This window comes from Oncorhynchus keta, chromosome 8 (assembly GCF_023373465.1).
Source record: "Oncorhynchus keta strain PuntledgeMale-10-30-2019 chromosome 8, Oket_V2, whole genome shotgun sequence".
Lineage (NCBI taxonomy): Eukaryota > Metazoa > Chordata > Actinopteri > Salmoniformes > Salmonidae > Oncorhynchus > Oncorhynchus keta.
In genome coordinates, this window is record NC_068428.1 from 23,759,770 (window position 1) to 23,784,116 (window position 24,347).

General features: G+C 41.2%; 2 protein-coding genes and 1 non-coding gene across 7 annotated transcripts in view; 2 read left to right on the forward strand and 1 right to left on the reverse strand.

Moving 5' to 3' along the window:
• Positions 1-882: 882 nt before the first annotated feature.
• LOC118373786 (syntaxin-11-like) lies at positions 883-18,087 on the reverse strand. Of its 5 annotated transcripts, XM_035760020.2 has the most exons (3): positions 5,181-5,460; positions 4,930-5,074; positions 883-2,407 (listed from the first exon to the last, which is right to left on the reverse strand). In XM_035760020.2, exons 2-3 carry the CDS (start codon positions 4,970-4,972, stop codon positions 1,491-1,493), a joined length of 960 nt encoding a protein of 319 aa, XP_035615913.1. In that variant the 5' UTR covers positions 4,973-5,074; positions 5,181-5,460; the 3' UTR covers positions 883-1,490. The 5 variants fall into 5 exon arrangements, with proteins under 5 accessions (XP_035615913.1, XP_035615914.1, XP_035615917.1 ...); XM_035760021.2 differs by lacking the exons at positions 4,930-5,074; positions 5,181-5,460 and adding an exon at positions 17,937-18,087; XM_035760024.2 differs by lacking the exons at positions 4,930-5,074; positions 5,181-5,460 and adding an exon at positions 17,249-17,859.
• A 2,007-nt stretch (positions 18,088-20,094) lies between these two features.
• On the forward strand, positions 20,095-20,177 carry trnal-uaa (transfer RNA leucine (anticodon UAA)). The gene has a single exon. It is a non-coding gene; the product is annotated as a tRNA-Leu (tRNA).
• Positions 20,178-23,279: 3,102 nt separating this feature from the next.
• utrn (utrophin) overlaps positions 23,280-24,347 on the forward strand; it is a 151,195-nt gene continuing 150,127 nt past the window's right edge. Inside the window, exon 1 of the mRNA XM_052523864.1 lies at positions 23,280-23,718. The gene's annotated coding sequence lies outside the window, so the exon portion shown is untranslated. The remainder of the gene's footprint in view (positions 23,719-24,347) is intronic.

The following is a 24,347-nucleotide window of genomic DNA, read 5'->3' on the forward strand; positions in this document are numbered from 1 at the left end:
GAGACAGAGAAACGTACAGGGGTTTTCCAATACAGCTCTAGTGCTGTTTTTGGGAACTGTGTTTACATAGTTAGGGCTGACAATGAGGACTTGTGAAGAGCAGAATCAACAACCTCTGCATAGTTGCTTTGTATACTTTTGGGGAAAGGTCTGATGTGATAGAGTTTGCAGCACATTATTTGGGTTTAGTATTAAAGCAAGTAGTTACTATTCTTATTGTTGTTGCTGTTGTTTTTGTGTATCACTGAGCAACATTGACCTGCCATTCATGCCATTAACCCTACAGTATCTGTCCCGAGACCCCAGCAAAAATGGGCTTTTCATTGATTTTACTTTCATTATCCTTATATTTATCCTCACAATTAAGTGTTTTACCATTTTCAGGACAACCAGGGCTGGAAGTATAGCACAAAACAATTTCACAAAAACAGTTGCATTCACAGGTTTTATCGACAAATGTCAATCAAAAAAATTAAGTCTGCCAAAGAAAAAACCTGATCATAATGAATTTATATGAATGCTGTAAGTGCAGAAATGGTTTGCTCAGAGGGAAATGTATATCCAGCTAGTCAGTGACAACTGTGTGGAGTTTGTGAGCTTATTACAGTGTTATAGATACTATGTCCTGGGATTTCCTATGATCTATGTAGAAGAACCCCTTAGCTTCTAACGCCTCTTGTGTAGCTTGTGAGGTCATAGAGAAAATAAACATGTTTAAAAGGGGTTAGAGGTCCAGAATGCACCAGCGCTACGGTGAGACTCATTGTGTTAAAGTATATTGCATTTGAGAGACAGAGAGAGACCATACTCTGTGTCAACTATATTGTGACTGGTAGTCAAAGTAAATGTGACATTGTGCTTGTGTACAAAATACTCTTGACAAAAAGTATTCTTAATTTTATTCTCGTTTAAAGATGTGGATTTAATGTTCAGACAGAGAACAACAATAAAGTACACTTTGATTGAATCATTATTATCTCACAGTTTATATACTGTTAAGGGTAGAGGGAATTAACTATAGGAGGGTAGAAAACAAACATTTCTAAAGCAGAAAATAACCGTGTTTTTTCTTATTCTAGAAAGGCATTGATATATGTTTATTTAGATGTACTTCAGTGCCTGAAAAGCATATTTAAAAAAGGCAATAATATAGTTATTTCACAGACTCTTCCAAAGTATATATTTCCATTGGTATCCAAGGGTGGGTGATAGGAGGGTTCTGATTTAGTAGGGTTGATAGGAGGATTCAGTGAGATTTGACTGTTTTCTAACAAATGATAGATAACTAAGGCTACAAAAAAATCTATGAATTAGCTGAATAGAAGCGGATAATTATGAGTTTTTTACTCCGCTGGTGTCAGCTGGTCTCAGGAAGAAATTATGAGTCCTCAATGTTCGCGACCAAGTCAAGACTGGACACCGAGACAAGACCATCTTGAGACCGGACTGAGTACTACAACACTGCCCAGTCTTCTTCCTCAGTCTCTGCCTCATTTGACGCAGGGGAAGCAGCAACAGAACATCTTCTTGAAGGGGTTGTTCTTGTTGTGGCGCTTGGCCTTGCTGATTTTGACCAGTGCTTCCTGGATGGCCACATCTGTTTTCTGGACATTGGTCTGGATGGTGTTCATCATGGGGCCCTGCTCCTCCACCAGCAGAGCCACATCCAGGAAGATCTCATGGATGCTCTGGATCCTGCTCTCCAGGTCCAGCAGCTCTCGGTGGCGGCTCTCGATCTGGTTGAGCGCCGAGCGCGCTGTCTTGCCCTCTGACAGGATGTTCTCATTGAAGACATTCCACTGGCCTGTCTCGATCATCTCCTCCACCTCCTCACCAGTCACCTCCCGCCCCACGATCTCCATCTGCCTCTGAATGTGGGCTTTGCAACTCTCCCTGTGGCTCATCTCTGTCTCATTGTAGTCGAACATGGCATCACGGAAGCTGTTGCTCAGGCAGGCATACTGGGTCCTGGCGATGCGAGTCACGGCGGCGTTGGAGCCATGCGCTGCCTCCAGCTCCCGCACTGCGGAGTCCATGTCCTTGAGGCACGTCAGCACACCCTCAGCACGGGCCTTAATGTCAGCTGCGATGGCGTTGGAGTCTCTCTTAACGACTGACATCCTAGTGGTGCCCTGGAGCACGCGTGAGTTCTGCTCACGTAGGCGTTTGACCTCGAGGCGGATAAGCTGGACCTCACGGTGGACCTGCTGGGACTGGGAGAAGACCTCCTCCAGTTCAGGGGTATTGTCCCACACCACAGCCTGGTGAGGGAGCTCGTCCTCCAGGTCCACATTGATGGAGTCCCCGGAGACGGACTCCCCGGACTCGGTATAGTCCATCTGCTCCACATGGCCGTTGGACTGGGACAGCTCCTGCATGTGGCTCAGACGGTCCCTCATGGCTGGGTCTGGGGCGAGAGAAGGAGAGGGGGAGGAGGTGATAGAGGTGTAGACATGATCACTCACATACAAAACAAATATTGCTGGTGGTCCTGGCTGTTCACCATGACTGGTTGATAGCAAAGCTGTTAGAGATAAACCTATCAACATCATCACATTTACACTGAGTGTACAAAAAATTAAGAACACCTGCCCTTTCCATGACATAGACTGACCAGGTAAATCCAGGCGAAAGCTATGATCCCTTATTGATGTCACTTATTAAATCCAGTTCAATCAGTGGAGATGAAGTGGAGGAGGCAGGTTAAAGAAGGATTTTTAAGCCTTAAGACAATTGAGATATGGATTGTGTATGTGTGCCATTCAGAGGGTGAATGGGAAAGTCAAAAGACATTAAGAAACTGGGTATGGGGTATGGTAGTAGGTACCAGACGCACTGGTTTCTGTCAAGAACTGCAACGCTGCTGGGTTTTTCACCCTCAACAGTCCTGTGTGTATCAAGAATGGTCCACCACACAATGGACATCCAGCCAACTTGACACAACTGTGAGAAGCATTGGAGTCAACATGGGCAGCATCCCTATGGAACGCTTTTCACACCCATGCTCTGATGAATTGAGGCTGTTTTGAGAGCAAAAGTGAGGGTCCAACTCATTATTAGGAAAGTGTTCTTAATGTTTTCAAAACAGACAGACAGCAGCCTAAATACATACACTACATTGACACCCCTTGAAATTAGTGAATTCGGTTATTTCAGCCACACCCGTTTGAGCACACCGACATGCGATCTCCATAGACAAACATTGGCAGTAGAATGACCTTACAGAAGAGATCAGTGACTTTCAATGTGCCATTGTCATAGGATGCCATCTTTCCAACAAGTCAGTTCCTCAAATGTATTCCCTGCTAGAGCTGCCCCGGTCAACTGTAAGTGTTGTTATTCTGAAGTGAAAATGTCTAGGAGCAACAACGGCTCAGTTGCGAAATGGTAGGTCACACAAGCTCACAGAACAGGACCTCAGTGTCCTCAGTTGCAACACTCACTACCGAGTTTTAAACAACCTCTGGAAGGGACATCAGCACAATAACTGTTTGTCGGGAGCTTCGTCGGGTTCCCATGGCCGAGCAGCCACACACAAGCCTAAGATCACCATGCACAATGCCATGTGTTGGCTGGAGTGGTGTAAAGCTTGCAGCCATTGGACTCTGGAGCAGTGGAAATGGTTCTCTGGAGTGATGAATCCTAAACCAATCCAAATTAAGCATGAATCGGTCAGAAAACAGATTCAAACATTACAGGTGTTTTTCCTCATATTGTTTATTTCGAAAAATACCTCTTATCTGTTATGACTGAATTGAAGCTCCTCTCCTTCAGTTCAAACTGTTATGCATGTAGCTGCATATTACTATCAGATAACAACTGGGCGCATACAGTTTCTCGTGCCAACGAGAGGTAGGCATATTCCTGTTCTAATTGTTCTAATAGGCTATTCCTACATCAGCATTCAGATGCTTGTAAAATGGCTCACAATGTCAAATCATAGACTTTATTAGTTGAGCGACAACCAATGTAATTTGCTGTGTTATTGTCACCAAGTGCGCTGTAGAAGGCGTTTTACCGGAGGGAGTTGTGTAGCCTCCTGGAGTGGACGCAACTCACATCCAACTTCTGATTAGGGTTTGCAATCATTCAGATTTTATTTAGATTGTTCAGGTTCACCATAAGAAATAGTTTTGTTAGTTTTGCTTTAAACGGTCAGTCTATTTGGTCATTTTTACATGAACATTGTCATTTCATAAAGGACAGCAATTATTTTTGCCAGCTGCGCATGATCGCATTCATTCATTGGTCGGAGCGAGAGAAGCTCTCCATAAAATTCCAAACGGTCTAAATCATTGGTACAGCTACATCTGTCATCCCTTATGGCCAGGAGAGATTAAATAAATGAATATTAAAATAAAGATGTATCCTAAACTCTGATCAATTAAGAAACGTTTTAATAAAAAAATAAACACGCAGAGACCGTGAAGTTGTCATACCTGTTTTAGAAGAGTCCTTGATACTGAAACTCCTTCTGGTCTGACATACCCAGCAGCATTCACACGTCTTAACCAGAGAATAGTTGTGGGTGGCGTTTCTCACCAAACAAGTTCTTTACAGAGTTGGTTATTATCCGATTTATGGGCTAATCTAAAAATGTGTTTTACCTCATCAGTTTGACAAAAGAGGCAGTAGTGTCTTCTCAGGTCTCGAGCATTGAGAGATATTATTGTCATCAAGATATTGATAAAATAAAGATGTTGAATGTTTATTTGCTATTAGAAATCCCAAAAGGAATTCCCTCTTGATTCCAACAAATAAGATTGTGATATATTGTCTGATTCTGATATTTTTCTGATGGTGTTATAGTTTTATCCTTCAATGTTACAGCATTTTCTCCATCACAGCAATGACGTCTGAATGTCATCTAAACCAGTTTGATCATTTTTCACCTGACAAACAAAAGCTTTGAAGGGCAGAGCACCATACCTGTTCTGTTATGATGTAGGCTACCAATATAACACGTTTTCATTCCAACTCAGGCCCCCCGTAATGCCGCAACATCCTATCCGACTTCAGTGCGACTTCAGGATGATTTGTGTTGACTGACGGCGGCGTAGAACAATGCTCCCACCTAGGCGTAGCATGGCTAACTTTAGCACTAAACCACCATGTGACTCTGGAATGAAGATGAGTTAGTTTGAAACATCAGGTGAAAGGGGACAGTGAAGCCTATTTACCTGCAGCCATGCCCAATCCAGATCCCCGAATCCAGATCCCAGAATCCCTGGTGGTCTAGCAGGTTTCCAGCTCAGTTTGAATAATAAAAGATATCGGAATTGGGAGGAGTGGTTTAGTTTGGGCTAGATTGGCATCAGTGAGGCAGACTATATACGCTTTGGGGGCGAGTGAAAGTAGAAGTGATTCTCGGAAACTGCACAGCTGTCCAGAGCATTGCGTCACAACCTGACTAAAAATATGATGTTCTTGCCACAACATCCGAAAACCGGGTTTTCAGGCTTCAGCAGGAGTGTTCGACCTGTACTGTTGGGGGTCCCACAAAATAAGTTGATTTCCCTCCCCCCAATGTTTTAATGAATATCGCTAGCAACAACATCATAAATACATTTGGAATTACATAGGCTACCTACAGTATAAAAAAGGAGAATGTCTTCTTTATAATGATGTCAACATTATTTCTCAACACCTAATATTACACATGGCGGCAGGTAGCCTACAGGTAGCCTAGTGGTTAGAGCGTTGGGCCAATCACCGAAAGGTTGCAAGACCGGATCCCCGAGCTGAGATGGTGAAAAAGGTCGTCATTGTAAATAGGAATGTGTTCTTAAATGAATTGCCTGGTTAAATCCAAAAAGCACCAGTGAATAAATAGAATACCAGTGTGGCTGGTAAGCTTTCTTGACTAGGACATACATTTTTGCTAACCTTTGTTTAACCAGCAAAACAGCTGCTCTTTTTCATTTTTGTTGTTGTTGCTTAAATGTGTTTGGACTTTGGAATTACCTTTATAGATAATAGGCTATATTAGAGTTTACACTTCCTCTACCAATTGTAATGTGGGGAGGTCAAAATAATGAAAAACGACCTACCAAATCTATTCATTTTAAATGTTGATTATTTCTCCTTGCCATTATCATTCACCTGATGATAAGTCAGGACATGTGGAAACATTTAAAAAACATGTATGATTGGGGTCCCTGGGCCACTGCTGGAATTTCGTGATTTTAGGGGCAAGGTCATTTGGCACTCAAGAGTTGCCCAAACCGCCAGGGCACCAAGGCCATTAACCAAAATAGCCAATTAAATTGATTTGAAAAGCAGTTCTGTTAAGTAGCTATTCTGTTGTCTGATTCTGATATTTTTCTGAGGGTGATGTAGTTTTGTCATTAATTGTTACAGCATTTTCTTCATCACAGCAATTAAGTTTCTTAAAACTGCATTGTTGATTAAGGGCTTGTAAGTAAGGATATGATTTCCGTAGTGCCGCAGCGGTCTAAGGCACTGCATCTCAGTTCTAGATGTGTCACTACAGACCCTGGTTCAATTCCAGGCTGTATCACAACCGGCCGGGATTGGGAATCTCATAGGGCAGAGCACAATTGGCCCAGCATCGTCCGGGTTAGAGTTTGGCCAGAGTAGGCCGTCATTGTAAATAAGAGCACCATCTGTTATTTAAAAAGTAAGTGTATGTAAATGTACATAAATAATTAGCCTACATGTCAACGAGTAGGTTATAGCCTATGCGTATTGGCTACAGCCTGTCATATCCAGACCAAGCTAACATGAGGGAGGTGCCTGAAAATGTAGACAAACATTAATGAGACTTTTAATTACATATATATAGGCTAAACGCCAGTCATGTTTGACAAATATAATGATTCTGTCAACATACTTGAGGCACTGTTCATTCAGATACTCTTAGAAAAGAAGGTGCTACCTAAAAAGGTTCTCTAACTGTCCCCAAAGGAGAACCCTTTGAAGATCCCTTTTTGGTTCCATGAAGAACTCTTTCTCCAGAGGGTTCCACTCTACATAGAACGGTTCTACCTGGAACCAAAAAGGGTTATCCTATGGGGACAGCCTAAGAACCTGTACCTGTTTGTGTAGGAGAGAAAGGACAGTGTCTGTTGTACACTGCAACATCACACACCTTGCAATCTGAGCAGAGGGATTTAACATTTTGCAACTATTTAACCATAAACTGAATTTAAAACCTGGACATTTTATGAGGTGATAGTAATGTTAAGGCGATTGCTTTATTAACACTTCCTCATATGCCATTGAAACACAGCAACTTTCCTTTCGCACAAAAGTCATGTTGAGATCTGGCTGACCATTTCTGGAGGTGGTCAGGCCTGCATTGTGTGCTTATTTCCTCTCACACTTCGAACACACCGACAGCTTCTTTGCAGTTTGGTACACCAGAATGACATTCATTTCCAATGAAATGCTGCTTTTGCCTTGAGGCATTGTGCTGCAGAGGCAATTGCAGTGTGTTCGGTAGGGTGCAAATGCTTCAAACTGTATGCCAAACTGTATGCGTAGATGGTTTGACAGAAATGGTAGCAGAAGGTGAATGTTGAACTTTTGTTGCATTCATATCCAGATGGTGCTGCTCGTACTATTTTATGCAAATACACTATCGGTGTGATCGAAGGAAGCGTTGGTCTAGACACAATCAGGCTACCGAAAGCGCATACAGTGGGTGACTTCACCAGCACTCCTCCCACAAGTCTCCAGAAAACTTGTGTTTTGGGACCGAGAGACACCTATTATAAGATGTTGCTGGCCTCATTAATGTTAGCCAGCTAGCTAATATTTAGAAAAATGCTTTTTTGTTTGGCTAGCTAGAGTTATGCTAACCTGTTTGCAATCCATTTAGCATTGCTTGCTAGCTAACTACAGATGTTAGCTACAGTAGTTAGCTACTGCCATCAGTTGTTGTTGCGTTATCATATTTTGTCTATTCCACCATTTATAGAATGCATACTGACGTTTGAATATATCGCGGGAAAGGGGAATCCCGACACACTGAGGACAGGGTATTTAAAAAAAAAAAAAAATGTAAATAAAAAAAAAAATATATATAAATCATAATACAAAAATCAACCTACATTGCTACATCAAACATGTCTAACAAACCAAACACAGGTATTAACAATACTCACACATACAAAAAAGATCAATACAATAATACAAAAAATAAACAATTTAAGTGCAATTATATTCACTCTGAAAATATCTTATTATAATGATTCATGAAGATGTTATTCTTGTTGTTATTCACTAGGGTTAATGTTTTAATCAGAAAAATAGAATTTTGGAATTTTTGTTTGTGTATAAAGTATTTGGCAACAAGAATAAAAAAAGTTAACAATCATTTCAGTGGTTTTGTTATCATTGCAATAGTAACATATATCTTTCATGTCAAAAATATAGGCAGTGTTCATAATGGTAAATAAGTGCACCTCCTTAACTTTGTTTGTGTATAAAGTATTTGGCAACAAGAATAAAAAAAGTTAACAATCATTTCAGTGGTTTTGTTATCATTGCAATAGTAACATATATCTTTCATGTCAAAAATATAGGCAGTGTTCATAATGGTAAATAAGTGCACCTCCTTAACTTTGTTTGGTATACAGTATTTGTAAAGGCCTTAACCATGCATTTTTCCAGACAACGTGAGGAATAAACATGTTCCAGAAAAACTTTCCTCTCTGTGTAAGTTGGTTTTATGAATGAAGGATTTGTCTTATATATTTATTACAACAAGATCTCTCAAGTAAGCCCACGCCTTCCAATCTGAGTTCTGGATAAACTTTGTGATCATTCCCAAAATTAAGATGAGTTTTCATAAGTGTAGTTAGACCACTGGGAACGGCTTTGATCACAGAAATAAACTCTCTGCAAGGTATTGGAAACTCTTTCAATGTTATAAATTGTTCATATGTGAGAATATTACCCGTTGTCAAAAATATCAAGAACAAAGTCAATATTCCTCTCATGCCAGCTGGGGTAGAACAGTAACTTATTCCTTACAGTTATGTCTGAATTATTCAACAAAAGAGCTTTATGTGGGGGAAAAATTGTGCAGGAAACATATTTTCCAGGCCATTAAAGCTTGTTGGTGAAACCAAGCCAATTTAGCAGGTAATCTTTCAGGAATATAGTTACATTTCAGTAAAAATTGAAGACCTCCCAATTTATTTAACACATTGTTTGGAATGAAATACCATATTGAATCAGTATTGAACATGTTTTCAACCAGTTTATCTTGAAAGTGTTATGTCAACAAAATCCAACACTTCTAGACCACCTTCAGCTCTTTTGTAGGAAAGGACAGATTTTTTTAGTTTGTGAGACTTATTTTTCCAGATGAAGTCAAGAAAGGTCTTATTGATCTCTTTACAAGTAGCTGGATTTACACAAAGATAATGAGGGGTACACAAAACGACAGTCCCTCTGCCCTGGACAGAAGTACTCTCACAATTATAGAAATATCTTTGTAGACAATTATTAAATATATTTTTAGTTCTCTTAATTTTAGGAGAGAACTTCAAATGTTGTCTGACTAAGTGTTTATTTGACAAATGTATTCCTAAATATTTAACACAGTCCTTTACAGGAATATTTTCTATTTCTTTATCATCAGAGTGAAATAAACATAAGATTTCACATTTAGAAACATTCAGCATTAATCCTGATGCAATAGAAAATGCAGTTATAGCATTAAGGGCAACCTGGTCTTTGTCTCTTTTAAGAAAAGAGTAGTATCATCAGCCAGTTGGGACATTTTGATTTCTTTGTTAAAAATGGTTAAGCCATACAAATTTACATTATTCAGAATATCTAGAGATAGAAGTTCCACAACCAAAATGAATAAAAATGGCGAAATTGGGCATCCCTGTCGTACACTTCTGTTGTTCCTTAATTCTTTTGGTAGTTTTAAGGTTAGTAGCACAGAAATATTTATATCTTTGTAAAACATGCAAAATACTTTAATAAAATTTTCACCAAATCCAAAAAGTTTAAGAGACCTAAAAATAAATTAATGTTCAATTGTTTCAAAGGCTTTACAGAAGTCCAAAAATAGGACAACCACATCTAAGTCAATTGTAAGGCCTTAACCCTGCATTTTTCCAGACAATGTCAGGAATATATGAATAATCTATAAGGTCCAAGACTAAACGAATGTTAGAGTTTATGTGACGGCCCTTCATAAATCCTGTTTGAGTCTAATTTATAATGGTATATATTCCTTTCTTTAATCTTTAGGCATAAACCAGAGCAATCAATTTGTAATCAACATTTAATAAAGTAATTGATCTCCAATTGTCAATGAGAGAAGGGTCTTTATCGGGCTTCTGAATCAATGAAATAAGGCCCTGTTCATAGTGGAGACCATTTCACCATTTTTAATGCAATCTTGAAACATATTGAAAATCGGGTCTTCTAGTAACTCCCAAAACTGTCTATAGAATTCAACTGACAGGCCATCAGGGCCAGGTGATTTCCCTTTTTTCATTGAATTCAGAGCCTATAATTTCTTCAATTGACACAGGTGAATCGCAAACTGAGTGGAAATCATTTTCAATTACAGGGACATAATTATGAATGTGGCAAATGTAGCTTTCACAACCATCTTCTTGAAATTGAGAGCTGTAAAGGTTTTCATAAAAGGAATTGACAAATTATGATATTGTAATGGGATCTTTGCATAAAACATTGTTCATTTTGAGTGCAGTTATAGATTTTCTTTTGTAGTTTCTCTTTTCAAGTGCAAAAAAGTTACTAGTGTTTCTTTCCCCCTCTTCAATCCATTTGGCTCTTGACCTTACAAAGGCGCCCTTTGCCAGATCCGTCCGTGTAAGTCTGTTCTAATTCTAGTTGTAAAGGCCTGAAGAGACTCCTCTTCTTCAGATAGATTATCTTTCTTTAGAAAACTGTCAAGCTTGCTCATCATCTCTTTTTCTCTAAGGTTCTTTAATTGCATCAGCTCTTTGGCGCGTTTAAAGACTACCACTGACTTTATATTTGAAAAATGCCCATCTACTTCCATGACCTAAGTATTTTCTAGCAAAAATATATTTAGCTAATGACTTGATGTTTTCAACGAGAGCAGTATCTTTAAGAAGTGTGTTTAATTTCCAATATCCTCGAGTACCTTTTGATTTTTTAGTAGCTTGTAAATTCAGGGAAATCAAGTGATGATCAGAAAATGGAGCCAACTGATGATCTATAATTGTAACAAAAAAGGGGAAATTAGGAATAAATATTTTCTAGATTTACGCGACATAGTTTTGTTGGTCCTCGCCCTTAGCATCCGGATTGAAATAACGCCAGGCATCCTCAACACAGAGATCCTTGCAGAATGTAATGATAATGTTACTATTTTGAGAGTTTTGACTCGTTCTCGGAGGAAAACGATCAGCAGATTAATCAGGTGTTTCATTAAAATCCCCTGAAATAATTAGAAAAGCCTTAGAGTATTTGTTGTTTAAATCCTGTACTTTCCTGGAAAATTGGGTAAAAAGGGTCTTATTAGGAGCATGTGAGTTATGTCCGTATACGTTACAGATTATGAAAATAGCATTGTCAAGTTTAACAGTTACTATGACCCATCTCCCATCTTGTGAAGATGTGGATTCTAGAACGTAACATTTAAACTGTGAATAAGTGTCAAAACACCAGCAGAATGATTTGATCCATGACTGAAATAGGCCATATGCTTTACAAAACTAATATAGTGACAAATAAAACATGTCATATTCCAATAGCTATTTAACCATTACTCCTAAAACTTTCTAAACTGGTTATAGCTAACCCGATGGCATAGCACACACTTTTTTTTGTTGATTTACATCTTGCACTATTTAAAAAATGATTTCTTTTATTTTTTTTATTTCAATAGCTCCTTGGTCATGTGATCTACTGACTCCAAACAAGGTTCAGAATGTACACTCAGTAGCCCTACAGATTGCACGCCCTTTAGTTTGTCCATTTTCATCTCACACAATTTTACATGAGTTTTGTAAACATTCTAATTTCAATAGCTATTTGGTCATGTGACCTACTGACCTTAAAGGTTCAGAATGTCCACAGACTACCCTTGTATATTGCACACGCTTTAGTTTGTCCATTTTCATCTCACACAATTTTATTTACATTTTTCAAACTTTACAATTTCAATAGCTCCTTGGTAATAATCATTTCAATAGCTCCTACTGACCTCAAACTACTTTCAGAATGTCCACGGACTGGCAGAGATGAGCGCCGCGAGGCATCCAGTGCGGTAACGCGACCAATCCCAGAAAAGCTGGCGGGAGCCCCGGGGAGAGTTCTCTTTTCTTTGTGAAGGGCAGGGCGCCCTGGAATAGGTTTGCCCCGAGAGGAGGGCCCAAGCCCTGGAAAGTGTTGGGGTTTCGGAGGCGTCCAGTGAGCTCTCTCTGGCCCTTGAAAATTGAGGGTGTAAATCTCACGCCAGCCTGTACCCATATCCGTAGCAGGTCTCCAAGGTGAACAGCCTCTGGCATGCTATAACAATGTAGGTAAGGGAAGTTGGTAAAAAAAAAATCTGTAACTTCGGGATAAGGATTGACTCTAAGGGCTGGGTCGGTCGGAATGGGGTGTGAAGCTGGGCTCGAGCCATTGGAAGTTTGTTGTGCGGCCCATCTCGCTGTCTCTCACAAGGGGATGCGTGCGGTGATTCATCGGGGTGGTGTGCGGGAGGCTGGGTCTGGCAGTTGGCGGCAGCGCTCGCCGGCCCCACACATTGTAGGTTGGGAGGTCTCCTCTATGCTCACTAGACGAGGCAGAGACTAAACCCATTGCATGGATCTGGCTCATGCCCTAGGAAGTGGGGGGAGGTATCTCCAGCTTGTCTGGGGAGGGAGGCCTACATCTGATGTGGGTAGTACCATCCACACCCAATGATTTGCTGTGGAACCAGAAAATGGATGGACGAATCCTAGGTTCCCACTGGGCACGGATCACTGAATGTCAACTTGATGAAATTCAAAAGAGCGCACCCACCTGTCCCGGTCACACTCAAATCACCCGTGGGGTGACTGTGACCCCCTCATGTCAAAGTGAGGAATATCGATGAAGCCCTGGTAAAGGTGGTTCCTATGGCTCTGTCCCAGATGGTTGACCTGGCAAGCAAATGATTGAAAGGGGATGATTCTTTTCTGTTGCTTCTTCCGACACCCGGTTGATGGTGCTGCTAGATACTGCGATGGGTATTTGGTTCTCAACTCCGCTGAAGGTTAGTAGCGGCAAACAGATGTCCAGTTTGTAAGACAGAAAAGCCTCTCAGGATACCACCGGGCGTGACTCGAATGGATGCCAATTTGATGATATCGGTACACCTGTCAAAAGGTAACACAGGTGTCCTAAGGCGAGCTGAGGGAGGACAGAAACTTCCTGTGGAGCAGAAGGTTAAAAACTTGCTTGATCTTGATTTTCAGTATGAATACAGAATGTGAAAGCGGGGCCACACAATCCTTCTGAAATTTTGGCTTTTAAGCAGGTGGTGTCAGAAAAGTTACCACAGGGATAACTGGCTTGTGGCGACCAAGCATTCATAGCGACGTCGCTTTTTGGTCCTTCGATGTCAGCTCTTCCTATCATTGTGAAGCAGAATTCACCAAGTGTTGGATTGTTCACTCACTAATAGCGAACGTGAGCTGGGTTTAGACCGTCTTGAGAAAGGTTAGTTTTACCCTACTGTGTTGTTGCAATTAGTAACCCTGCTCAGTAGGAGAGGAACCACAGGTTCAGACATTTGGTGTACTTGATTGGCTGAGGAGCCAGTGGTGCGAAGCTACCATCTGTGGGATTATGACTGAACGCCTCTAAGTCAGAATCCCCCCTAAATGTAACGATACCGTAGCGCCGTGGATCTTTGGTTGGCCCGGGATAGCCTGCCTCTTTTGGAAGGTGAGTAGAGCCGTTCGTGACGGGGTTGGGGTGCGGGCGGATGAGTTTCCGCCCCTCTCCTGATGTGCACCGCATGTTTGTGGGGAACCTGGTGCTAAATCACTCGTAGACGACCTGATTCTGGGTCAGGGTTTCGTACGTAGCAGAGCAGCTCACTCGCTGCGATCTATTGAAAGTCAAGGCGTCTTCCTCCACCATCCTCCTTCTTTACTTATGGGTTACCAGGTGCATGTAGAAGTGCCAGGGGCCAGACACAGAGTGTGAGAGAGTTCAGGCAGGCGGGTACAAGGCATAAGACATTGGGCTCTGGATAGGTAGGGGGCTAGGTGGTGGTTGCCCATCCGCCCGGGCCCGTCCTCTGTTGGGACTGTGAGTCAGGTTGGGACTCGCTGTGGAAGTCAAAATGGGGGGAACTCAGAGTCCAAGCAGGGGCGGCCGGACTCAGCAGCTGGGGGCAGCACTCAGGCTGTGGAGGTTGGGGACTTAGTCTCTGAGGGGATAAAAGCGGGTGGGTCACCAGGTCCACAGAGCTTGTTTCAGGTTACCAGGTGCACAAGGAGGCATCTATCAAGGCAGGGGGCATTCCGAGTCCAAGCAGGGGCGGCCGGACTCGGGGGCTGGGGGCAGCACTCAGGCTGTGAAGGTTGGAGTGGGGACTGGAGGTCCCGGGCAGGTCATTAGGAGCACAGAGCCTGTTTCGGGGGCAGGGGGCAGCACTCAGGCTGTGGAGTGGGGACTGGAGGTTGGAGTGGAGTCTGTGAGCAGAAAAAAGCGGGAGCACAAAGTCGCCAGGTGCACAGTGCCTGTTTCGGGTCACTAGGTGCACGTGGTTCCTGACAGCGGGACTATAGACATTTTAGTAATTCCAGGGAGTAAGCTATACACTCTCAGACCCAGGGAGTGTAGGCCAGGAGTCAGAGGTCACCAGGTCAAAGCGGGCCTGCCTGGAGGTCAGGAAGGCCCCAGGGAGAAGGCCCAAGTGAAAAGGTGTGTGAGTGACACTGTCCTTCATGCGGGCAGGGCAGACAAATTAATGTAAAATCGTGTGTGAGATTAAAATGGACAAACTAAAGGGTGTAGAGGGCAGGGAGTGTAGGCCAGGAGTCAGAGGTCACTAGGTCAAAGCGGGCCTGCCTGGAGGTCAGGAAGGCCCAAGTGAAAAGGTGTGTGAGTGACACTGTCCTTCATGCGGGCAGGGCAGACAAATTAATGTAAAATCGTGTGTGAGATTAAAATGGACAAATGTGTAAGCCCACTGAGTGTATATTCTGAACCTTGTTTGAAGTCAGTAGGTCACATGACCAAGGAGCTATTGAAATGAGAAAGTTTGAAAAATGTATGTAAAAATGTGTGTGATGAAAATGGACAAACTAAAGGGTGTGCAATATAGAAGGGTAGTCACTGGACATTCTGAACCTTGTTTGAGGTCAGTAGGTCAGATGACCATGGAGCTATTGAAATTTGAATGTAAAAATATTTTGTACATTGTTTATGCTCCCTAACTCATTCAACTAGGAATACAAAAGGCTTCTCACATTTCCACATTTATTAGCTTTGCAAAGTTAATTAATGTCCAAATTGTGAAAAATAAGACCTGTGCAATGCGGTGCGCAATTTTTCCAACACTTATTTGGAGTCTGTGGTTTGAAAGCTATTGAGGTTTGAATGCGTGAATATCCATCAATATCCAGCCTGAAACTGTTTTTACCTCGGTGCCTCAGAGTATGTTTGGAGTATTTATTTCTCACACATAAGGACAAGCTCATTAAGGGACAACGTTTGTACTATGGGGATAGTGGATTGACATAGGCAGGTGCTTTTGCTGTTTTTTACTCAACTTGTTGGCTGAGGAAAAGTAATGTGGACAGTTCTTCTGTATGTTTGTAAGGCAGAACACAGGATCCGCGTCACGGAAAACATATTCTTGGTCGTACTGATGGTGAGTTGACGCTGATCTTATATTCAGTAGTTCTTCTCGACTGTATGTAATGAAACCTAAGATGACCTGGGGTACTAATGTAAGAAATAACACGTAAAAAAACCCAAAAAACTGCATAGTTTCCTAGGAACGCGAAGCGAGGCGGCCATCTCTGTCCGCGCCGGAAGTACATGAGACAGATAACAAGATAGCAAGCCATGGTATATCAGACCGTATACCACGGGTATGAGTCAATATTACTTGTTTACTGTTGCAATTATGTTGTTAACTTTGGGGGTTGGTAGTGCCTGCATACAGCCCTTGTATATTGTCCATATACCACAAACCCCTGAGGTGCCTTATCGCTTAAATATAACACAGATACATGTGCATGTGAGGTTTCAAATAATAATGTTACTACTACTAGCTTGCTCCCTCCCTGCTTCTCCTGAACACGTTGATCTGATATAGCTAGTTGTTATTGTTCTTCCTTGCTCATGTCACGCTCTGACCTTTAATATCTCTGTTTTCCTTATATTTTGGTTAGGTCAGGGTGTGATGAGGGTGGGTATGCTAGTTTTTGTATTGTCTAGGGGTTTTGTAGGTTTAGGTATTTATATGTCTATGGTGGCCTGATATGGTTCCCAATCAGAGGCAGTTGTTTATCGTTGTCTCTGTTTGGGGATTATATTTAGGTGGCCATTTTCCCTTTTGTGTTTATGGGTTCTTATTCTATGTTTAGTTGCCTGTCTGCACTATTTCATATAGCTTCATGTTTCGTTCATTTTGTTAGTTTGTTCAGTGTTCTTTCTTTAATAAAGAAGAATGTACGCATACCACGCTGCACCTTGGTCCGATTCATATATAATAATAATATATGCCATTTAGCAGACGCTTTTATCCAAAGCGACTTACAGTCATGTGTGCATACATTCTACGTATGGGTGGTCCCAGGAATCGAACCCACTACCCTGGCGTTACAAGCGCCATGCTCTACCAACTGTGCCACAGAAGGACCACCCATGACGAACGTGACAGCTGATCGAAAGCAGGCTTTTCTCCTCCTCGCTAGACTTCAGATGTTTGACTACATGATCATCATGTTGTGGCTGTAACACGGACATTGCATTAGAACAACATCTAGATACTCTTAGAAAAAGGGGTTCCAAAAGTGTTCTTCAGCTGTCCCCTTAGTATAACCCTTTTTGGTTCCAGGTAGAACCCAACTGGAATCAAAAGTGGTTCTACTTGGAACCAACAATGGTTCTTCAAAAAGTTATTCAGCTGTACCCGTAGAATAACTTTTAAAGTTCTAGATTGTAGCTTTATCAGATGTACATTTTCAGGAAAAGCAGCTAATTTAGCAAGCCAATAAAATATCTATTGCATGGTTCAACCTTGAAATATAGCTACTCAAGATAGAGATCTTACCTTTTTATATCTGTAGCAGTTCTCTCACCTTGTCTGAGCACTGCGAGAGCGAGATCTTATTCCCCATTCTCTATTGTCTAGATTCTGCAGGGAGCTAGCATGTTCTCCTAAAACATTAGCTAATAGCTAAGTTAGCTAACTTGAGCAAATAAATCTCAGCTTGATACTTAGCAAAGCCAACCAATTACACAACAAATATACACAAAGTAAACAATTATTTTCTAAACTGATGTTAGTCTCAGCCAAATGACAAGTACAAAGAACTATTGCTCTGTCCCACAACGTAACAACCATTAGTTACAGGCTAGACAGAAGACTATAGCTAGTTAGCTAACTAGCCATGCTATTTCAATAAAAATAAGCTAGCTAGCCAGCGTAAGCTTTGTAGTTGTAATGCTATTTGGAAAAATATGTTTTAATTTCTTCCTCCAATTCTCACCAATGCCTTGACTATTTGTAACAATTTGATCTATATTTAGAAACATCTCCTCCATCCCTGAGTAAGCGATTCGTCGCAACAGGCCAGAAGTCAAACAAAGTCAAACTCACTGAAATTGAGGTGGGACAGGCTACAATGTGGTCATTTCAGACGTATAAAATGTACCCGTTACTAACACAGGCGCTCAGAAAGTGTGCAATGGCAGAATTTCATGAGTCTGGAAGTACAATATTCAAACATTCTAATCACCTGTAAATGCACACTGAACAGGTGTAAAAATGCCCATAGGACAATTTGAAACTCTTGGCCTTCCATACTTTTAACACCTTCAATATGCACCTAAGAATTCGATAAAGACGCGCTGGTGCATCCTAGATGATAGTCTTCTTTGTAGTCTACCTCGGAGCTGCATTGCCCGTGAGACACATTTTGCAAGCTAGAACTTTTGTGTTTCAGATAACCATGTGTCAGACACATTTGGTACTTTTGACACTTTCGTAAATACCCGGGTGAGGACTATAGTAGTAGTTAAGTTGCTGAACATTATTTCACTTGTATGGCCTGCTTGTTTAGAACGTTTGCAAAAACAATATGAATACATACATCTAATCTGGCCTTAAGCGCGGTATGCACAAGATCGCTAACGTTAGCCAGAGATACGTATATAATGAGATGCTCATGTCTCCTCCCTAAAAATGGGAGTCATCCCAAAGCGGAAGGCAGGCTACAAACTTGGGTTAGTTATACACAATTTTGGTTTAGGCAGATATGTTTCATACTAATCCAAGATAGACCACAGCCTGTCCTTTCCAATGGGAACAAATTAGTCATAGTGAGCACAACAAGCAAGGAGGTGGGCAGAGCCAAGCACGAGGTAGCGAGATCCTATTGGCCCGTTCTAGCATGCATCTATATATTTCCGTTGGAGAACGCCTACTATGTGAAGTGCGCGTGTGCAATGATTCAATTTGCCTTTGCACGCCTTCTAAACAACGCGATTTAAAAAAAAATGGGCAAATAGTAAAGTATACAAAAGTTTGACCACTCTGTTCATAACAGATTATAGGTTTAGTAACAGAAAACTGTACTGATATCAAAAGTTTAATCCATGAGAAAATTTGCTGAATGTCGGGCAAAATCCATCTTCTTCCATCTTCTCCCACTGGGCTGCCTTTAACTACCATATTTGGTAGTCAGTGGTAAAGCCAAGCGGATGCTTCACATGTATACATCCGGTAAAATATCTCTCATTGTTCTATCTGTGGTTTAGGGGTGTGTTTGTAAATTAAATCTGGAGTGCCAGAGAGCAAATTCTGGGCGTTCGTAAATTCAGAGTATTGTCAGATTGTCCGTTAGTAAATTCAGTTTCACACTGGACGCTCTGGCCGAGGAGGAGGGTTGATCCAAGCGTTCTGGCCTCAACGGCAGTCAAGCACCCAAGCTAACTGGCTAACATTGGCTAGCTACTTCCCGACACAAATGAGAGAACGCACACCATTGTAAATACAACCCATATTTATGCTTACTTATTTTATCTTGTGTCTTTTAACCATTTGTACATTGTTAAAACACTGTATATATATAATATGACATTTGTAATGTCTTTATTGTTTTGAAACTTCTGTATGTGTAATGTTTACTGTTAATATGTATTGTTTATTTCACTTTATATATTAACTTTATATATTATCTACCTCACTTGCTTTGGCAATGTTAACACATGTTTCCCATGCCAATAAAGCCCTTGAATTGAATACCTCTGACCATTTTACTCGCCCCAGCTGGTTAGGCTATTTTCCTGTTATCTAGTGACTGTAAATGTGCTGCTGGTAATAACGTTTTTTTTGCCGACGTTTATTGACACTGGCCATATTCAACGGGTGTTGAGCAGTTCGTAAATTAATCAGTCATAGTTATTCTGCGCTCAAGCGAGTGCTCCTGAAACCGGAGTAGATAGCCAGAGTGAATTTACGAACGCACCTATATATCTTCACATTTTTCCCATATATCTGGCCTTATTGTGTACAGATTTTGGTGAGAGTGAAACATCTCGCTTCGCCTCTTCCTCTCTTCGTTAGCTTGCTAGCTACAAGTACAATAATATGGCCAGCTAGCTATGACCTAATAGTCCAATTAAGCTGCACAAATAATTATGTTTAGACTTATCTTGAAATGTGAATCCTGCGTTTGCTTAAGTTGAATAGTAGCCAGATACTAGCGTAACTAGATAACGATAGCATATCAGTTATCGAGGGTTCCTTGGTAGCTCATCGTCTTGTTTCTTGCAGCTGCCGTTGTGTTGAAATGGATTGCTCGGCAAGCTGTACAAAAAGATTACATATTAATGTCAATGGGTCACATTCCAGCAGCTTTATTTATCAATACGCCGTTACATTAAGTTGTGTATACCAGGATGGCCGAGTGGTTAAGGCGTTGGACTTAAGATCCAATGGACATATGTCCGCGTGGGTTCGAACCCCACTCCTGGTAGAAAGTTTTGCTCAAGGAAAGCACTTCCATCGAAAATATGCGGCGTTGTTTTTCAATTGAAGGGGTTTGTGGTACTGTAAACGGCTTGTACGGTAGTGTGTTTAGCTTGTCACATGCTGCAGTCAAGTCTTTAAAATGTTAGAGCGTAATCTGGCTACACTTTCATTGTGTTACATTCTAATAACGTAATCCGACAACACTTTCAGTGTGTTACATTAAAACATTATATCTGATAGTTGGGCTGCTGTTATTGTAACACCTTCATGTCACATAAGAAGCAGTTGAATATATTAACTGACTATAAATGTCTTGTTTATGTCAAATGATAAAGTGTAGCCAAGGCTACCCCCTACTGGCCAATAAAATATATTGCCTTGATTCTCGATGTAATAACCTTATGTTGTTGTAATAAAAACGGTGGGTCATGATGTTTGCTTTACAAAACAAGTATACAATGTGCTGATTGTTGAAATAAGCAACATATACTTGACTTTTACTCGTATTTTACTCATGAGATTCACGCCACATCTTTATTTAGAATATTTTTTCAGTAAGCCTAGACCCTAATATTTAATCAATTAATAAATGACACATTTTTTTATATCACCTATTTAACCAGGCAGGCAAGTTGAGAACAAGTTCTCATTTACAACTGCGACCTGGCCAAGATAAAGCAAAGCAGTTCGACACATATAACAAGACAGAGTTACACATGGAGATAAACAAACATACAGTCAATAATACAGTAGAAAAATAAATCTATATACAATGTGAGCAAATGTATCCTGCTGTACACAAGGGGGCGCTAGAACTCCTTTATGTGTAGGCCTGCACCACATGCCCTTTCAATTTCATAATTTTCAGGCCAGGGGCACCACATTTAAAAAAAACTTTATTTAACTAGGCAAGTCAGTTAAGACTAAACTCTTATTTACAATGACGGCCTACACCAGCCAAACCCGGACGATGCTGGGCCAATTGTGCGCCGCCCTATGGGACTCCCAATCACGGCCGGTTGTGATACAGCCTGGATCATCTTCATCACAGAATAATAATTAGAGCAGTATTATATATCTCAGAAAGCAACACTTTATCCTAGGTTTACATATATCTATGTAACTGTAACCGATGTGAAATGGCTAGCTAGTTAGCGGTGGTGCACGAGCGATGGGTAACTATGCTTCGTGGTTGTCAGTTGTTGATGTGTGCGGAGGGTCCTTGGTTCAAGCCCAGGTAGAAGCGAGGAGAGGGACGGAAGCTTTAATGTTTCATATCTACACAGTAATATAACAGGTAGAGTTACATGACATTTGCACGTGTAAGAGTGATGAAACTTTTTGCAATATCTGAGACAGATACTGCTGCTGGTGTATTCAAAGTGTAATATTAAATATTGAATGAGCATGTACCGGTGACCTGTCATCTGCCATTATGTGGCCCATCATGAGGCCAATTGTTATTTTCCATTCAAATCAACTGCTCTCTCTCTCTCTCCAACTGGTTTATAGGTCAGGTTAGGTCTTACATTCCATCTTCATTTTGCAGTCTTCCTCCCAGGTCGGCTCATTTTACCTGTGCGGTTACCTGACACCTGTGCGAGGGCCCTGCTGAGCTCTCATTTGTGCAATCAATCCTCTTCTATGGTCGGCGCGAGGAAGCGCACACAAAGAGGCAGTGACAACTGAAACGAGGGAGGGAGAGGGGACAAGGCAACATCACTAAAGCCACCGGGGCCCAGGCAGAGGATGTTGTTTAGATTTCCATTAGGCCTACTCAATCTTGACCAGCAATGGTTGCCTTTGAGATGTTACATTTACATCATTACATTTAAGTCATTTAGCAGACGCTCTTATCCAGAGCGACTTACAAATTGGTGCATACACCTTATGACATCCAGTGGAGCAGCCACTTACAATAGTGCATCTAAATCTTTTTAGGGGGGTGAGAAGGATTACTTACCCTATCCTAGGTATTCCTTGAAGAGGTGGGGTTTCAGGTGTCTCCGGAAGGTGGTGATTGACTCCGCTGTCCTGGCGTCGTGAGGGAGTTTGTTCCACCATTGGGGGGCCAGAGCAGCGAACAGTTTTGACTGGGCTGAGCGGGAACTGTACTTCCTCAGTGGTAGGGAGGCGAGCAGGCCCGAGGTGGATGTTGACCTTTAATATCAATTATATATTTAGGCCAATCCTAGATAGGCTTACTCTATTAATTATCTATGTGTGTGTGTGTGATTAACTCAAGATAAAGGAAAACCTAATTCAAAGGGATGAATGTTAAACTTGCACCACTGTCATTGTTTCTAGTTTATCCACACCTGTAAACTACACTGCTATCAAATATTTGTCCACCTACCTTGATGATCTTCAAACTGTTGACATTGCAACCATGTTTCATACATGCACATCCTCATTAATTTCAGATTGCATATCTCATAGTTATAACATATAGGATATAGGCCGACTGTATAGGGTATGTTGCATTGTCAATGTCAACAGTTGAATGACATTGAGGCTTTTGCTTGCTCTGAGATATCAAGCATCTTCAGTGGCATGGAATGTATCGCCTTGACTGCAGACAAGCACAAAGCATGGGTTTATACTATTATTTGAGACATTGGAAGGCAAACAACAATAAGCAGCCCAAGTTATATTTAGCCCTAGCCCATGTGAAATGAGTGGCCTAATCAAACTAAATCAATAATAATTAACCAATAACAACAAGATCCATATATTTGAGATAAAGTGACACAACAGAAAAACACATAAATTGTATTTTGGGTACGGTTACATCTTAATATTTTGGATTGAGTTGGTTGCCACACGCGATTCAAAAGTTTTCAAATCCATCGTCGGGGGAAACACCGTCATGGCTGGAAAGAGTACAGCTTTTATTTTTTTTGCATTTCAGCTAACCGCTGCCCTAACCTAATTCACCTAACCTGCCACGTTAATTATCATAACCCGCTCCGGAAATTTTCTTAACCTGGTACGAAAATTCAACTCTGACAAAAAACTGTTGGCCTGTCCATTCCAGTCAAAACCGGGAACCAAGTCAAGCGCGTGCGCGCGCTGTCACGTGACGCCGAACGCGCCATGTTTCCATCTGCTCGTCAGAAGTTTGCGGGCAGGCAGGGAAAGGTAGCAACAGGAACAAAGTTTGGGACGGACTCCCTCGTTAGCTGAGCGGGTTTCTCCCGTAAAATGAGCTAACATTTTTTCATCAACAAAAAAACTGAACACACCCGAAACCATCAGGAAGACCAACGGACCCACAAACAGCAGTTTCTTATATGCTTTGGAAAATTGCTATAGTGAAGTGTGTGGATGTGCTGGACTGTGCTTTTTTAGCATAGTTTGGAGTGCCCCCACCTCTTAAAATGGCTTAAAGGTCCTCGTGTTGATATATTTTAACATTTAAGATAGGGTATTTTTGTTAGCTTCTAATTTTTCACAAATACAGCGAACTTTTAATTATATATATTTTGTTGTGCCAAAATACGCGGATTTTCCACGATCGCGCCCCCTGATTGACAGGAGCGAAGGTGAGTGTGAATTGTTTTGCAAACACTCGAGATGAAAATATGGCTACATAGCAGCCGAAACAGGCTATCATTATTCACACCAATACACTCAAGAAAACACAATGTAGCCTACTTGCCAAATCAATAAATCATCTATTGTCTGAGATTGTGCAAGGAAGGACCTTGTGATCCAACTAGCAATGCATTGTTTCTTTATCATTTGTTGAACCACTTGTTGAATCATATTTGCCTGTTTTTGCAAGTGTAACAGTGGCATATCTCATAGTTCAAAAGAGTCTGCTAGCCACATTTTTAATGTTCGTGCTAATCTGATCGGATTAAAATGACAGATGAGTATTGGCCTGGAAAATTGCAGACATTGGTGCCATTCAAAGCAAACTATTCGTGTTAATACGTTATTTATAACTGGGTATAGCTACAACTGTATACTTTAGCGCAATCTATTCTAGATATGCTTGCTATTTAATGCAATTTACTGAAACGGTTAAAGGCCCTTTTAATTTGGCTAAACAAGTCGACTGGGTCCGTTGCTGATGTTTTTTGCCTTTGGTTGTCAAAGCAACTTTACTTTTTGGAGGAGGAACTGAAATTGAGAAGACACTGGCCAATTGGTTTTTCATCTTTACAGA

Excerpts from the sequence above, each read along its gene's own strand:
- LOC118373786 (XM_035760020.2), bottom strand. The coding sequence starts at position 4,972 with ATGAAAACGTGTTATATTGGTAGCCTACATCATAACAGAACAG. Across the intron at positions 2,408-4,929 it reads CCTACATCATAACAGAACAG|ACCCAGCCATGAGGGACCGT; the intron begins GTATGGTGCTCT and ends CTCTCGCCCCAG.